Genomic DNA, 16388 nt, shown 5'->3' on the forward strand with positions numbered 1-16388 from the left:
CCAGTTCTACTCCAAAGCCCATCCAAATTATTAACCATTAGAATACGCTGGCTTGGTCAGGACTCTTAACCTCTCTGAGGCTCAGTTTTTTCTCACTGGTGAAACAGAGATAACACAAGATCTCCTGTGTAGTCACTGTGAGGATTAAAATGCAATAATGTAGGTAAAGACACTATTACAGAGCCTGTCCCAGAGTTGGGGATCAATTAGTGATAGTGATTTCTCTATATCTCCACATCTATAGAATATCCATATGTATTGGGTTGGCCAAAAAGTTTGTTCAGGTTTTCCTGTAACATCAGTCAGGAAAAACCTAAACGAACATTTTGGCCAACCCAATATATATCTGTGTGTATATCTATGTATGCATGCATGTATATTATATATAATGAATAGCTGTGTAGCCAATGACTTACTCTTAAAAGTTTCTCATGATATTGGAACTTCCAAATGGTTCAAAGTGAATTTTTATGAGCTTACTCCCCTTTGAAAGAAGAATTGGATTGGTTTACCAGATAATTAAAAACAGTTTCCTTCCGAATAAGGTTTCATTTTATATTTTTAATGTTCCAATGGTTTTAAAGATGTCTTTTCTGGATTTTTAAAAAGAGTTCATCACATGTTTCAAAATTGCCCAACTACTTTCTCTTTCATAAATATAGTTTGACCATAATTTCAAGTTTTATATCATAGAGGGAAGAGAAGAGACAGACAGTTACAACCTAGCAGGAAATGTGATGATATGTTTTTGCTGCTGTGCGTTTTTTTTTTTTTTTTTTTTGATGTGTGTGTGGGAAAGGGTGTGATGTCATTTTGTCTCCACCCCCTGTGAGTAAGCCCACAGCATAGCTAAGTGCAGCCGCCCTCCTCTGTCACCGAGAGACAGTCCACTTAAATGCAGCTCCAGGGCTGCGGGACTCCCACCAGCATCACTCCCCGTGTGAGGTGGCAAATGCAACATGCTCTCCAGCTTGGGGTGTCTACTTCTCTGTGGAAGTATTGCACTAGCCCTGGGAAATGCACAGAAATTGCCAAAAGGCAAGTAGCTCTGATGTTTTATGTTTTCAAAATAATGTTTAAAAGATACTAGTTTTTAAATGTTGGTATTAAATGTGATCTGCTTTGCCAGATGGGGGGAATAGAGTTCTTCTCGGAGAGTCAGAATTCAAATGTGTGGAGAAGTAGCTTAAACTTTTGCTTCCCCACACCCCCCTCTATTTAATTTTCAGTTGGATCTCTTTATTGCAAAAGATGAAAACCAACTTCTTATTAGATTTAGCAGATGTTCACAGTAGCTTGAATGGTATAGCTTCAACTACAGTATTTGTATATTGAATTGTATGGTATAGATGGGTATTACATAGTCTGCTGAAAAGACTTGTCTGGTGTTTTTATCCCCCTCCTCAGAGACTAAATCAGTGCTAGCTGAAGGTTTAAAAGAAGCTAATTTGAAACCTAGAATCTTTTGTGTAAACCTCACACATACCTGTTAGCTTGGAGGCTGAAGGATTCTAGGCAGGGCACACCGACAAAGAACGGTCATGTGCTGATATATAGACACTTCTCTCTGGTGGAATTTGGAAGAGGGTTTGATCTGCTGGACATGACACTCCTTTTCCTGGCTAAATTGCTCTCATTTTAGTGTTGGTATTTTGTTTACAAATGTCATCAGAAGAAAATGAAAATGTCTTAATTTAGACGCTAAAAACAATCTCTTGAGCCCATCAGCACCAAAACAAGAGCTTACCTCTCTCCTATCTTTGAACATAAATGTTGCAGGTAGTTTTTTGCTCCTTTGCAGAGGCACTTTTCCAAGCCAACTTCAGGTCTGTGAAGGCTTTTTATGGTTGCAGACTGCTGTAGTCAGCAGGATTAGGAAAAACAGGCTGGAATTTTCATACAGTTATGATGGAAAATATCAGAGGCAATGCAGAGCCATGAGCTTGTCAAAACCCTGCTGTGCATAGAGTCGGAAAGAAAGATTGTTCAGGTCAGAATATCCAAAGATCCTGCTAGGTCCTCCCTCTGGGTAGTTTGCTCCAAGATCATCTTGTCCCAAGTGAAAACCATTCTCTCTTCCGTGTATTAAGTGAAACTTGAATCCAGAGCGTGAAAGCTGAAGGGTTTGGCTAGTTGATATTTCACATGATGATATAAAAAGCAATAAAAAAGGCTGAGTAAACCTTTTCAACTCTACGATAACTCTGCAAAATAAAATAAAATAAAAATATACACTACTAGATCTTTCTCTTCTATCAAGTATTCTGTTTCTTGATCGTAGTAAAAGTGTTTAAATAAATCAGTCATGAGCCACAAGCATTCAGAATTAACTGTTCCTACTGCTAAAATATTTAACAAGGACCCACCATCTCAGAAAAGTCTGGAGTTTTTCTCAGGCTTAATACCTCCAAATGTTTTTATTTTACCTTGTATTTACTGTGTAGGGATGAGAGCCATAATTTTGTGACTGCAGACTTCTGCAAATTCCAAATGCTTTAATTATCATGTTGCAATCACTAGATGCAAATCTCTTGACACAATTTTCCTTTATTTGTTATGGTAAAAAAAAAAATTGTCAGAAACAGCCACAGAACTTTTGTCTTGTTCATTGCACTTTAATCTGAAGTATTTTCATCCAGGTTTCTTTTGTAATTTTAAAAAATATCCATAGGTTCAGTAATTTGAAAATAAACTATCAAATTAATATAATTATAAAATAAATGGCAAGTCTCCTTGTCTCTAATGCTAAGTTTTTTCTTTATCATTGAAGCTACCAAGGGACTTTCTTTTAGCTGAAGTTGGCTTTTTTCAAACTGCATTCCAGGAATAGGTATACTGTCCTCAAAAGGGGTTTAGGGCAGGCATCTTCTCCCCATCAATTACTTGGGGAGGATTCATGCTTTTTTCTGTTCTGGGGTGGGGTCACAACAGACTTTAGAACTTGACAGGTTCTGAAAATTTCTCAGTAAAGAAAACTGTCCCACCTATTTAACCCATTGTTTCCCAAACTCGTTTGACTAAGAGTCCTTTTTCTAGTGGAATAGCTATTATATCTTGCCAGGGGCTTATTTTTCACATTTGGGGAAATACTGAGATAAATAAGAAAAAAAAAGAGATAAAAGGTTTTTTCTTTTCTTTTTCCTTCCTACTTTAGAGTTAGTTAAATATCATTTGTCATTTAAGAAGAGTATAGAATTTTGGAGCTAGGAAGGATGTTAGTGATCACCTAGGCTAGGGTTTCCCAGATCTTTGGATTTATGGACCCATAAAAATACATATATTTTTTTAATATCAAGGTCCCATTATAGAGAACATACTTGAATTATGCCATGTCAGAATGTTCAAAGGAGGGAAGCCCCCATTGCTCATAAAAGCTAACCATTTTAACAGATTTATAAAACAAATGAATTGATACAAATAAGTCCATTGTTCTATTTTTCTCATTTTACCACAGACTGATGAAAACTTCATCACAGGTCAATATTTGGGAACCATTGACCAGTATAACCATTTATTTTACAAATGGAGGCACCCAAATACAGGGAGATTTAGTAACTTTCCCACATTGATGACAGAACCAGGACTGGATCCCAGGTTCCTGACTGGATATCTGTGTTCTGCTCTGTTCCGACCCAAATCTTAGGAGTTAAGTTCTGTAGTGTACATGTGAATACTGTCCTTCCCTTGAATAAAAGGTTTCTTGTAAAGATTTTAAACATTATCCTAATCTTCACATTTTCCCTAGAACCTGTCTGCTGCGTGTGTGTGTGTGGGGGGGGGAGGTGGCGTATAGTTGATGAATATAAATACAGCTGACTATTTATAGGGAAAAGAAATTACTTTTTAAATGAGAAATCACTTCTTACGTGTCTTATGCATACTTGCATACATAGCCACATACTTTGTTATAGAAAATAAGATACTGCAAGTCTTTGTTACTTTTTAAAAGCTTAAAGTCTGAGAGTATTATTAATGGACCTCTTCTCCTCCCTACCCCTTGATGACTATGTTCTTTGGCAAATCATTTACCTTTGCTAAGCCTCAGTTTTCTTATCTGTAAAATGGGAATAATGATAACCGTCTTACAGTATTTTAGGAGTAAATGAGGTAAGAGTTGCAAAACTTTTAGTAAAGGGTCTGACATATAACAGGTATTCAAAAAAATGTTTATTGGGTTGCAGAAAAGTATATCAATACCGAAAAAAATATGCACACCAAATAATATGTGATCTTGTGTCCAGACTATCTGACAAACCTCTGGGAGGGTAGCAAATGAGGTGGCATGTTCTTGGTGAAAGGTGGGGCAAGGGAGCTGTGTTGCTCTGCAGGACAATGAGAGAAGGACTCTACTGTTTTCCAGCCCGACCTTCCTCAACCGAATGTTTGACTGTCAAGTTTAAACACTGCTTTTCTCTGTGGAAAGCTGCACCTTTGCCCTAGGATCAGCTTTTCTGTGGGGACTGATAAAGCCTCACAGATCCTCCAGGAGAGATCCTCTTGAACTTGTTTTTCAGGAGGAGAATTAGACCATAATACAGGCTCTGAAGAATTCTCACATTGTTTTATATCCTTGAAAGCCCCTATGCTCCAGATACCCCTAGGATTCTTTATTCTTGGAACCATCGAACTTTTTTTCCCCTGGCATACAGGCAGAAATAAAAACCACAGAGAGAAATATGTAGGTAGTATAATGGGACATGAGAGGCTTGACACACCTCTGCAGAAACTCCTGTGTTTGGAAAATTGCAGTCAGTTAGCAGGCAAAGGCTACTATTTCTAGGCAGCTTTATCAGTCCTCCTGATGTAGGTGTGAGGAAAACCAGAGAGGAGCATCTCCAATACAAGTGTGATCAGATGGCCCGAGGGAATGAGGCTCTTGGCCGTGACTCTTGGCTAGTGCAGAGGGAAGAGGTAGCTGGCTTTTGGCCTCAGGTTCTTACCTGACAGGGTAGAAATCTCTGACTCCAAGGAGAAAAAAAATCACAGGGCAGATGATGTTAATAACAGTAACTCCCATAGCTATCAATAACTCATCACTGTTATTATAGATAACATTATTTGAGCTCATATTGTTTGTGGTAATTTAGGGCTAAATATTTTTAATGTGGAAAACTAACTAAATGCTCGAAGTTCCCCTATAAATCAGGTATTTTGTTTTTTACATCTTTATTAGAGTATAATTGCTTTACAATGGTGTGTTAGTTTCTGCTCTATAACAAAGTGAATCAGTTATACATATACATATGTTCCCATATCTCTTCCCTCTTGCATCTCCCTCCCTCCCACCCTCCCTATCCCACCCCTCCAGGCGGTCACAAAGCACCGAGCTGGTCTCCCTGTGCTATGCGGCTGCTTCCCACTAGCTATCTACCTTACATTTGGTAGTGTATATATGTCCATGCCTCTCTCTCGTAAAGCAGGTATTTTATTACTCTCCATTTACAGAGGATAAAATCGTACCTCAGAGTGTTTGCCCAAAGTCATCCAGCCAGCAAGTGGCAAAAGACCATACCTTTAATTTCTATGTAATATCAGTTCCTTGCTCTACATAAAGATATATTAATTTGTTCAAGTAACAGACTGTATTCCATGTATATGCAGAGCACTGAGGCTGGGAAGACAAGGTTTTGTCTTCCTGACCAGTTGATGGAGAAGACAGGGTTGTAAAGGAATAATTACATTAGAGTGAGAACATCCTCTGATTTAGCTGAAGCACAAAGAACTTTGAGAACAATCAGAAAGGGCCCAATCCAGACTAGAGGGGTCAAAAATTATGAGGGGATAAGGCACCCAAGTAGGAGCCTGGACGACACACATACATTGGGGCAAGGAGGAGAGTAGTGGAAGGGCCTTCCCAACAGGGGTAGCAGCATGGCCAGAGCCCAGGCCACTTCCAGGGGCCAGAGCTCAGCAGGTGTTAAAGTACCCAGAGGGGAAGCCAAGACTGAGTCCACACTGGATGTGACTGTGTCTTCCTTGTCTCTACCTGTCTTGACTCCCCAAGATTGATTACAAAGCAGAAGTAGCAGATTGTCTTTGGAGAAGAGGGCTCATGTCTTCCTCTAAACTTTTCCAGCCACTCACCTGGAGTCTAGCTCTCACTCTCCTCGGAGCACTCCCAACCTCACTTGGACAAAACAAGAATGTGTCACTCCAGTGACCCAGTCCCTTTCTCCAGAGGGTAGTTAATACCTGTAAGGAGCCAGGGAGGGTCTTTTCCATCTTAGAACAAGGAGTTTGGGGGAGGAATAGTGGGGAGGGCAAAGAACCCTGATGGGTGGATTTCTGCTTTTATTTGAGTAGTATACATTTATATATTGGTGGGACTGTATTAAAGAGTACGTTAGGAAAAAATGGTTCCACTGCTAAAAGAAAACAAACAAGTCTGAAAACCACAGGGGAATTATTTTAGCATTTTCTACAGCTCTAGTTTCTTGGCAGTTGTATAGATTTGTTTGTCTATTCAAGCACTGTCTACTAGGTAAAACTGAATGAGATCCAGCCCCTGTGATAAAAGAAACTTGTATTAGGAATGTAAAAGTTGATCAAATATAGTTTTTTGATGCTAAGACTATCATGTTTAGAACCCAGTGCTTAAAAATAAGGCGTCTCTGTGCTAATTACATGTTCACTAGTTTAGTTTGGTCTTATAGACTGCTATATCAGGCTGAGATACTAAATATTAAAGAATTTTAGTCTCTATCTCTCGCTCTCAAAAGTTAATGAGGCAAGGGATTCCCTCGTGGCGCAGTGGTTAAGAATCCACCTGCCAGTGCAGGGGACATGGGTTCGAGTCCTGGTCTGGGAAGATCCCACATTGCTGCGGGGTAACTAAGCCTGTGCACCACAACTACTGGGCCCACGTGCCACAACTACTGAAGCCCGTGTGGCTAGAGCCCGTGCTCCGCAGCAAGAGAAGCCACCTCAATGAGAAGCCTGTGCACCTCAACAGAGAGTAGCTCCCACTCACTGCAACTAGAGAAAGCCTGCGTGCAGCAACAAAGACCCAATGCAGCCAAAAATAAATAAATAAATAAATATATTAAAAAAAAGTTAATGAGGCACAGGGTAGCACTTGAGAATTGACGAATTCATTGATACTGTATTATAGAAAAGACAGTTAAAATGTTTTTATAGGTTAATGTGTGTTGACAGAATATTTGTCTAAGACAAAAGTGAGGTGTCTAATGAAGGGAGGGGCATTAAGCAAATGTGACCAACTATTCTATCTGGGTCACCATCCTCAGAATGATTTCCCTTTTGCCTGATTCCTGATTGCCATTTATAAAAGCAGGTATAAAAGCAAGGGAGAATATGGAAAGTAAATAGATGAACTTAATGAAAGTGATCTAAGAATAAATGTAAAATTAAAAAATAATGTGAGACATTACGAGGGTAGTAAAATAAAAATATAAAAATAAATAGTATCAGCCAAAGAATGAACACGCTAAAAAAAGAAAAACAATGGTTTAAATACGTACATTCTGTTAAAATAACATTTAAAGACTATTACAACAACCATATTACTAAGTATCAGGCATGCTGTTTAATGCTAAGTGTTTATATACATTGTCTCATTTTATCCTTACGCCTATGGAATATATATTATTATCCCCATTTCACAGTTGAGGAACTAAGTGTAAAGAGTATGTTATCGACTACTGCATGATAAATTACTACAAAATTAGCAGCTTAAAGAATCACACACTTTTTGTTTCACTGTTTCTGTGGGTTAGGAGTCTGAGTCTGGCTTAGTTGGGTCGTCCCCTTCATGGTCTTTCACAAGGCTGCAGCAAAGGTGTTGGCCAGGTTCAGGTCTCATCTGAAGTCTCAACTGGGAAAGGATCACCTTTCAAGTGCTTGTGGCTATTGGTAGAGTTCAGTTCCCTGAGGATCATTGGTTTAAGGGCCTCATTTCCATACTGGCTGTTGCCCAGAGGTCACCTCTTTTCTTTGCCACATGGGCTTCTCTATTATGGCCTCTTGCTTCATCAAGGTGTACAAGTCCAGATGCGTCTGCAGGCAAGACGGAAATTACAATACAGCCTAATCAGGGAAGTGGCAACCCATCACCTTTGCCATATTCTCTTGGATAGAAGCAACTTCCAGGTCCTGTCACACAAGAGGATTACCCAATAACAGGAGATGAGGTTTACTGGGGGTTATCTTAGAGTCTACCCACCACAAAATGGCCAATGGCAGCTTGAAGTCACACAGCTAGTAAATGATATAGTGGAACTAATACAGGAAATCTAACTCCAGAAAAATATACTGGTTTGGGCATTAACACCCCATCTACTTCTCACAGAGTTCAGCCTTTAGTGGCAGATGCCCAGCAGGCAAACTAACCAATTTGTCTGCCTCCATGGTTGGAGTTGTTGTAGGAAATCCCTGAGAATTGAGGTAAATATCTCACTACTACGAAGACTCAAGGTATATATTCAGCACTCAGTGTGGACCCTATTTTCTGTATATAAAAGGCCAGTCAATGCCTGGATTCCTCAAGTGTGGTCAATCCCATGTAGAGCAGTATGCAAAGTAAATGCCCCCAAAATAGAAGCTTTCCTTCCTTGTAAGACTCAGCTGCCATCATCTCCTAAAAAGAGAAAACGTAAGACAAAATGAAAGGTCTCTTTGACAAAATGTACAAATATTAAGCAATTAACACCTATGAAGTTGATGATACAGTCTCCATAAAATGTGTTTCTGAAACATCACTGAGTGGCTCTTCCAGTATTTGGAGGAGTTGCTATAGGTTGAATTAAAATTTTGTTTGGAGGATGAAAGTATAGTTCTAGCAGTGGATGTGATGGAGACAACTTGTTAAACTAAAGGAGCTTCTTTCAGCTCCTTTTTGGTATGAATACAACAACAATTCTTCCATATGCCCTAGGAATCAAAACACAAAATTTAGGTTGTACACAAACTATATCCTTAATATGACACCCAGAACCTTGTAGAATGTTAATACTAGAATACCCTATCGAGTATTTTCTATAGAGAATAGCCCACAGTCTCTTCTTGTGTTGGGGTGTCCCAAAGGCCTGGGAGGTACATGGTGAGAAGGGTAAACTTCAAGGCCTCAGGCTACTTTGTAAAAGTTCTGTGGACAGCAAGACTGAATCAGGACTTACCCACCCCACTGCTCATAATTTTCGCTTGGGTTCCCCACCAAGAACTTTCCACAGTGAGATTTTTATAGTGTGTTGTAGGTTTCCCTGATCTAACAAAACCCTGACTTATATTCCCAGTGATTTTGGTAGAAATATGGGAGCCTTAAAGCTAGTCTGAGGTTTTTAGGCCTTCTCAGTGTAGCAGGCTGTGAAGTCAGCTAACATCCCTCCCTGTGGAATTCTGGAAAGGAGCTAGGAGATGTGATGCCTTCATAGAAGTTTCATTATTGTTCTCCAATCAAGGACTATACATCTAAAGCCATACACTAGAAAATCAGACCAAATCCACCCAGTCCAAGCACCTTCTGGTCAGATTAGAAATTAATTTTAGAGAAAATTGAGGTCTAACTTAAGTTTCACCTATGATATAGCAACTCAGTGTTTACTTTTAAAATAAGTTTAGCTATGAGTATAAATACGATAATATCTATCCTCAGCAGTTGTAACCCGTGCATTAGAATAACAAAGTTTTCAAAAATATCAGTACTGTTCTGCTCCTCTACTCAGTTATGATTTAATTGGTCTGGGATGGGAGAGTTTAAAAATTCCTCAGGTGATTTTAATGTGGCCAGAGTTGAGGACCACTGATCTACAGGTTTTGAAAATTTGCATGTGTAAGTGCTTCATAAATCTTTCTGGATGAGTGCAGGGTAAAATTTAAAAGCTGCAAGTGAATTATTTTATTATTTAAGTTTTAAAACAAACTTAAAGGTGATTTTTCTTTTGTTCTACTTTGTTCCTGGATTTTGAAGCATTATTTGGAAAACTTTTAAACTTCCTTCTCAGGCCAAATAAAATAAGAAAATGTTTAAAATTCAGGTTAACATTTGTTTTTGGTGTTAGAATGTAAGTTCAAATGTCTACTTTTACAAAATCTCAGAGGTTAGATCTGAGAAGCTATGGCTGATTGTTTTTCAGAACTGGACTTACATTTGCTTATTCTGTCATTCAATTAACTTTAAAAAAATCACATTAATATTATTGGTACACACACACACACACACACACATACACACACACACACACACACACACACAGTAGAATACTACTCAGCCGTAAAAAAAGAATGGCATTTACCATTTGCAGCAACATGGATGGACCTGGAGGACATTATGCTAAGTGAAATAAGTCATACAGAGAAAAGCAAATACTATATGATATCACTTATATGTGGAATCTAAAAAATACAACAAACTAGTGGATATAACAAGAAAGAAGCAGACTCACAGATATGGAGAACAAACTGGTGGTTACCAGTGGAGGGGGAGTGACATACTTAAATATTTTAATTTAAAAAATGAAATTAACTTTAAAAAGAAATACAATTTAAAAAGAAAATAATTTTAAAAATCATCATATTAGGATTATAAGGATGATTTAGACATTTCATGCTTTCAGGAGTTTGAAATTAGTTCTATTTAAAACTAATATATGTTGGCCACACAAAGATCATTTTCTTAAAATCTGCAGGAGTTAAGCTATTCCATTGTGTTGTCATGCACTAGCTTTAAGTGATACCTATGTACATAAAGAAGAAAAAATGGATTTATGTAATATGTTAAGAAAAAGCACCCTATGATCCCAGTCAATGCAAAATACGAGTTGAGAAAACATTGAATCAATGTCCCCCATTCCAAAGGTCCGAGTTATGTGAATTGCCTTTGGAAATTGTTCCTTTAATTGTGCATGTTACCATATACATTCCAGCCCATCTTCTTTCTGCTTTACGTTAAGGGTAATTTATGAGCGTGTAGGATGATTTATAATCTGAAACATCTTTGAAGTGTATTCTGCTGTGTCTCCAATAAAATGAAAGATCTCTCTGAGTGGAGAATGAACCCCTGATAGGATGAAGCTAGGGGTACATTGCTTCCAAGATGCCAAAGTGGAGTTTCAGATTTCCTTCCTCCTTTAATGCCATCCTTTGATTTTTCCAATCTGTTAGCTGATAAGAAAACATTCTGGTTTTCCAAGGACCCTGCTGAGAGTCCGCTGTGCACACGTGTGTGGGCATGCGAGTCTTAACAGGCCTTCCTTCTCTGAGAGCAGCAGATTCTGTCATTGAAGGAGGGGATTGGGGTGACTGCCAAAGTCATGCTGGCAGAGAACTCTGGAATTCAGTGCTGTTACAGATATGCCAGTGAGGGATTCAGGACAGAGTTTTCTTCTCCTTTCACGTTCCCAGATGGAGTTAAAGCATCTCTATCCAGTAAGTTTGGGATCAGGTATCAGAGGATCTGAAGAAGGGCCCCTTTTTTCTTTTTTGCGGTACGCTGGCCTCTCACTGTTGTGGCCTCTCCCGTTGCGGAGCACAGGCTCCGGACGCACAGGCTCAGTGGCCATGGCTCATGGGCCCAGCCGCTCCGTGGCATGTGGGATCTTCCCGGACCGGGGCACGAACCCGTGTCCCCTGCATCAGCAGGCGGACTCTCAACCACTGCGTCACCAGGGAAGCCCATGGCTCATCCTCTTTAACTACCCCAATGATCCTGCTGTCACAGAATAATACTCTAATTACTCATACTTTTACTAGAATTAGAAGGAAAGTGATGCTGGCCATGTTCTGCCATTGAGGTTTACCCTAAACTGTAGTTTTGTTATGAATTGGGAGGATAAATATTGGGAAATGGCAATAGGGGCTAGTGGGTAAAGTATTGGAGTCATTGTGAGCCTGGCAAGTGACCTGATCTCTCTGAACATCAGATCTGCTTCCCTGAAAAAAGGGAATAATAAAAATACCAGTTCTCTTTTTAGCTTCCACTAATAAATAATAATACTAGGACAGGGCGAGAGAGAGTCATGGGCATATACACACTAACAAACGTAGTAAGGTAGATAGCTAGTGGGAAGCAGCCGCATGGCACAGGGATATTGGCTCGGTGCTTTGTGACAGCCTGGAGGGGTGGGATAGGGAGGGTGGGAGGGAGGGAGACGCAAGAGGGAAGACATATGGGAACATATGTTTATGTATGACTGATTCACTTTGTTATAAAGCAGAAACTAACACACCATTGTAAAGCAATTATACCCCAATAAAGATGTTAAAAAAAATAATAATAATACTAGGGTGACTTTAATGGGTTTTTTGGTAGTAATTTTCTTAACCTAAGTAAGAGGAGATGTGGAAGGCCAGCCACAATTTTGAAAACTCTTCATCTGCCCTGGCAGCTAAAGAAGGATCTGGACACCCTTGTCTCCTGGACATTTCCTGAGAAGAGGCTGAACTAAAAGAATGCTCTGTTGCTGGAAGTCAGAGTCTCATGTGTCTGGGCATGTGGGGTGTCAGCCTCACAGTGACCCAGGGCCTGAAGGCCGGAGCCACGGCACTGTGGGGTTTTTTTGTTTTTTCTTTTGTTTTTTTTGCGGTACGTGGGCCTCTCACTGTCGTGGCCTCTCTAGTTGCGGAGCACAGTCTCCAGACGCGCAGGCTCAGCAGCCGTGGCTCACGGGCCCAACCGCTCCGCGGCATGTGGGATCTTCCTGGACCGGGGCACGAACCCGTGTCCCCTGCATCGGCAGGCGGACTCTCAACTACTGCGCCACCAGGGAAGCCCCCAAGCTCTGGGTTTTTAAACATAATTCTTGCCACCAGCAGCTCCTGTTCCCCCGGCCAGCTCTCCCGCAGGGGTTTGGAAGCTTTTGCTCAGAGAAGATTTACCTTTTAGTGTGGAAGAATTGGGAGCACAAATCATGGTCCTTGGTCATTTTTTCCTCCACATATGCTTGGGATGTGGTTCTGTGTGATTTGATTTTCTCCTGGATGCCTGGTCTGTTGGTCAACTCTCAGGTACTGGGTTGGTCTGATCAGTCCCCTAATGAGACTGTTTTTTTTCTGTCCTCCCTCTTTTTGTTCGTAATCCTTCTTTCCCTTCAGTCTCCTTCTCTCTCTCTTTCCTCTTGAATTCCCTCCTTTCCTCTTTCCCTCTTCTCTCAACACCATGAGTCCTCAGAACATTCTTCTGGCTTCCACCCCCAACCTCTGCCATTGGCCACTTTGGCCCTAGACCTCACCTCACAGTTGACTCTTCATCCATTTGGATTCAGCAGGAAGCCGCCCTTCAGAAGACAATGCACACTTTGTATATTTTTTCAAGGCAGGAAAGGGTGTTTCTATGTCATGCTAAACATTCCACTTGATTGAAAATATCATGGTTTCCTGATCATTTATCTTGGCATCAGCAAGCCTACAAAAAGCACAAATTTACATTAATTTGATAAGCTCTGTGCCTACCAGATGAGACAAACCATACCGTATATTAACACCAGAGTTCATTCTTAAATGGTTTTGAATATGGCATAAGTTAGCATGTCCCATGACTTATGACAATAACATATGCATGATAAACGCAAGATATCATAGTGTTATTTTGTAAGGTCATTTTTTTATTTGTTCCTGGATTTTTGTTCCAGGGTAGCTGTCGGTGTTTGATATTTTCAAGAACTTGCAGAGAACTTTGCCTTTTCCAGTGGCTCGAGTTGGCTCTTAAGTGTGAATGCCATGTTTCTCTTCATTTGATTTGTAGCCAACATTTCCATGAAACTGAGTTTCTGTGTCAACTGTCCCCATGAAATGTGATCCTCTAATTTGCAACTGGATCACAGTGGTGGTGTTTCACATACATATACATATATATATATATACATACAGATATATAAAATTACATTTCCAGATCCAGGCTTATGTGCTTACACATGTATGTGCCATGCTGCATTGTTGTATTTGTTCTCCTTGTAATACAAATCAGAAACATAAATATGAAATAGATGAAAGTCCTAGAATGGATTAAATGTGGTGTGACTCACCATTCATTTTTGATTGATTAACATACTGGTATTAGTGTGATTTAGAGTTTTGTTCTTAATGCAGAACAACCTAGTTGTAAAACTCTTTATAAACAGCCTTTCACTAGAGCAAGTGATTGTTTTTACTATCCTATTTGGGGAACAGTAACTCAAATTTAAAATATTCATATTACAACTGAATCACCAGAATAACTAATAAAAAATATCCTTGAATCACTTAAAGAAGTAACAATACTTCATATCTAGGTTAGTCAAAATTCTTTCTCCACATACTCTTGGCAAGAAGTCCCACTTTCACAGTTTTTCACCAATGTGTCAGTGCTTTCTCAACTACTTTCAGGTGCCTTTCCCAGCTGTGTACAAAGAACACCATTCAGTTTTAGGAGACCCTAGATTTGTTAGCGGAATTGCATTATATAACACTTCTTCTTCACCGGCCATTCAATCCAAGCATCTGTTTCACTTATGTCAGAAAATTAAGACAACAAATATTTACTGTAGTGTTTTCCAAAGTCATCATAACCCATGGCTCACATGTCATCTGTAAGGTTTTTCTGGTGTCCCAGAAACATCCATTTCAAACATTCCTTTTCATGGCCAGAGGTTCATAGACCACAAAGGAACCACAGATGTTAACACTAAATAAACTTCCTGTAAGTTATGTTATCAAATAATTTAAATGGCATTAAAAGATAAGCATTAGCGGAGTCAAGATCCTTTTAGGGATGTCTCTTTCTAGGGACGTTCTCATTTTGTGAGACTGTTTGTTTGTTTCTTTAAACAAACAACATGGAGAAACATGTACCTCCATTTATCTGCTTTTTTCTAAGGTCTCTCTCCCATCTACCCTTCTTCCTTTATGGTACTTGCAGCCTACATCCATCCACAAGGCCTGGTTGTAGAAGATATTTAGATGGGAATAGGAAAAGAAACCCATGAGTTTTGTTTTATCGAGATACAGCTGTTTAACAACCCTGGAGATGATCATTCTCAAACTATACTGAGGAGTAAGGAATCACTGAGTGCGGTGGTCCTTAAGCTTGAGCAAGCATCAGAATCATCTTGTTAACATTCAGCGTGCTGGGCCCCATCCCTAGAGTTTCTGATTCAAGACCTGAGGTGGAGTGGTCCAGAGAATTTACATTTCTCATCATTGTTGATGCTGGGGCCATGTTTTGCAAACCACTGACTTAGTGAATCTTAAGTATGCAGAGCTCTACCTCCCCCAACCCCGCCCTTCACTCCCTTTAGCCTTACTATAGTCACACCAGATTCCAATTTAGTAGGTCTGATCATCTGAATGTTAAACACTGTCACTGATGATTCTGATGAGATTAACTGTATGGAGAAATACACAGTTATAGAAACTGATCTGTTTATATAACCAGTACCAAGCACTAGGGCACTAATTCAAAGAAAGTGGCTGAGAGGAAATTAGCTAACTTACTATAATTCTATAAATTTGGAGAACCTGTGCTTTTCATTTGTTCAGCATATGACACATGACTGTAGAAAATGTTTAGCTTCAGACAGTGAGAGCTCTAGTTCTTGTGATGAACTTCTGTCTGGCTTTATACTTAGAAACCATTTTTTTTTTTTCCCTTGTGGCACTTGGGCCTCTCACTGTTGTGGCCTCTCCCGTTGCGGAGCACAGGCTCCGGACTCACACGCTCAGCGGCCATGGCTCACGGGCCCAGCCGCTCCGCAGCATGTGGGATCCTCCCGGACCCGGGCACGAACCCGTGTGCCCTGCATCGGCAGGCGGACTCTCAACCACTGCACCACCAGGGAAGCCCTAGAAACCATTTTTTTGCATTGCTAGCTGAAGCATGAACAGCATTCACCATTAACTAACCTTGTTTGGTGGTGAGTAATGTTTAACTCTGGAAGGTTTGGGTGACATTATGAGATATTAGTGAGTCATTCTCTTTGTGTATATGTATATTAAAGTTAATGCCTAATATTAGCCTGAAGCGTCTGTTAAGTGTAACCCAAACTCAAGATAGCCCACTGTAAAGTATGAACAGTTTACTTTACCAGGTCAATTAAGAAAAATACCACTGTGAAACAAAAGGTGAATTTGGTACTTCACATGAAAGTCCTCTGTTATTTTGACTTACATAGACTTGTTAACTAGCCAGTCTTTCAGCTAATATTGGGCATCAGCCTTTTGTTGAACATTAGCTGTGACCTTTATATTTGGCAGCCAGCTGAAAACATTGTGTATGTTGCTTGCAAGTTAGAGTTCTTTTTCTTAGCTACAGGAGTCCATAAAAGTCTTCCAGTTGTATGTAAAATAGCACATTTGTGGGTATGTACATGGAGGGGGGGCGCTGCTGGTCTTTAGATATTAAGATTCTCAAAAAGTCTAAGAGCCAATGAAAGTTAAGAACCACATGTCTAGGCAGATGC

General features: G+C 39.9%; 1 protein-coding gene across 1 annotated transcript in view; it reads left to right on the forward strand.

The window, feature by feature from the left end:
- The first annotated feature begins 901 nt into the window (after window positions 1-901).
- The window catches only part of ABI3BP (ABI family member 3 binding protein), a 263443-nt gene continuing 247956 nt past the window's right edge, over window positions 902-16388 (forward strand). Inside the window, exon 1 of the mRNA XM_060150668.1 lies at window positions 902-1038. Coding sequence (XP_060006651.1) covers window positions 960-1038 — 79 coding nt within the window. The 5' untranslated portion in view covers window positions 902-959. The remainder of the gene's footprint in view (window positions 1039-16388) is intronic.

Source organism: Lagenorhynchus albirostris, chromosome 5 (genome assembly GCF_949774975.1).
Source record: "Lagenorhynchus albirostris chromosome 5, mLagAlb1.1, whole genome shotgun sequence".
Classification (NCBI taxonomy): Eukaryota; Metazoa; Chordata; class Mammalia; order Artiodactyla; family Delphinidae; genus Lagenorhynchus; species Lagenorhynchus albirostris.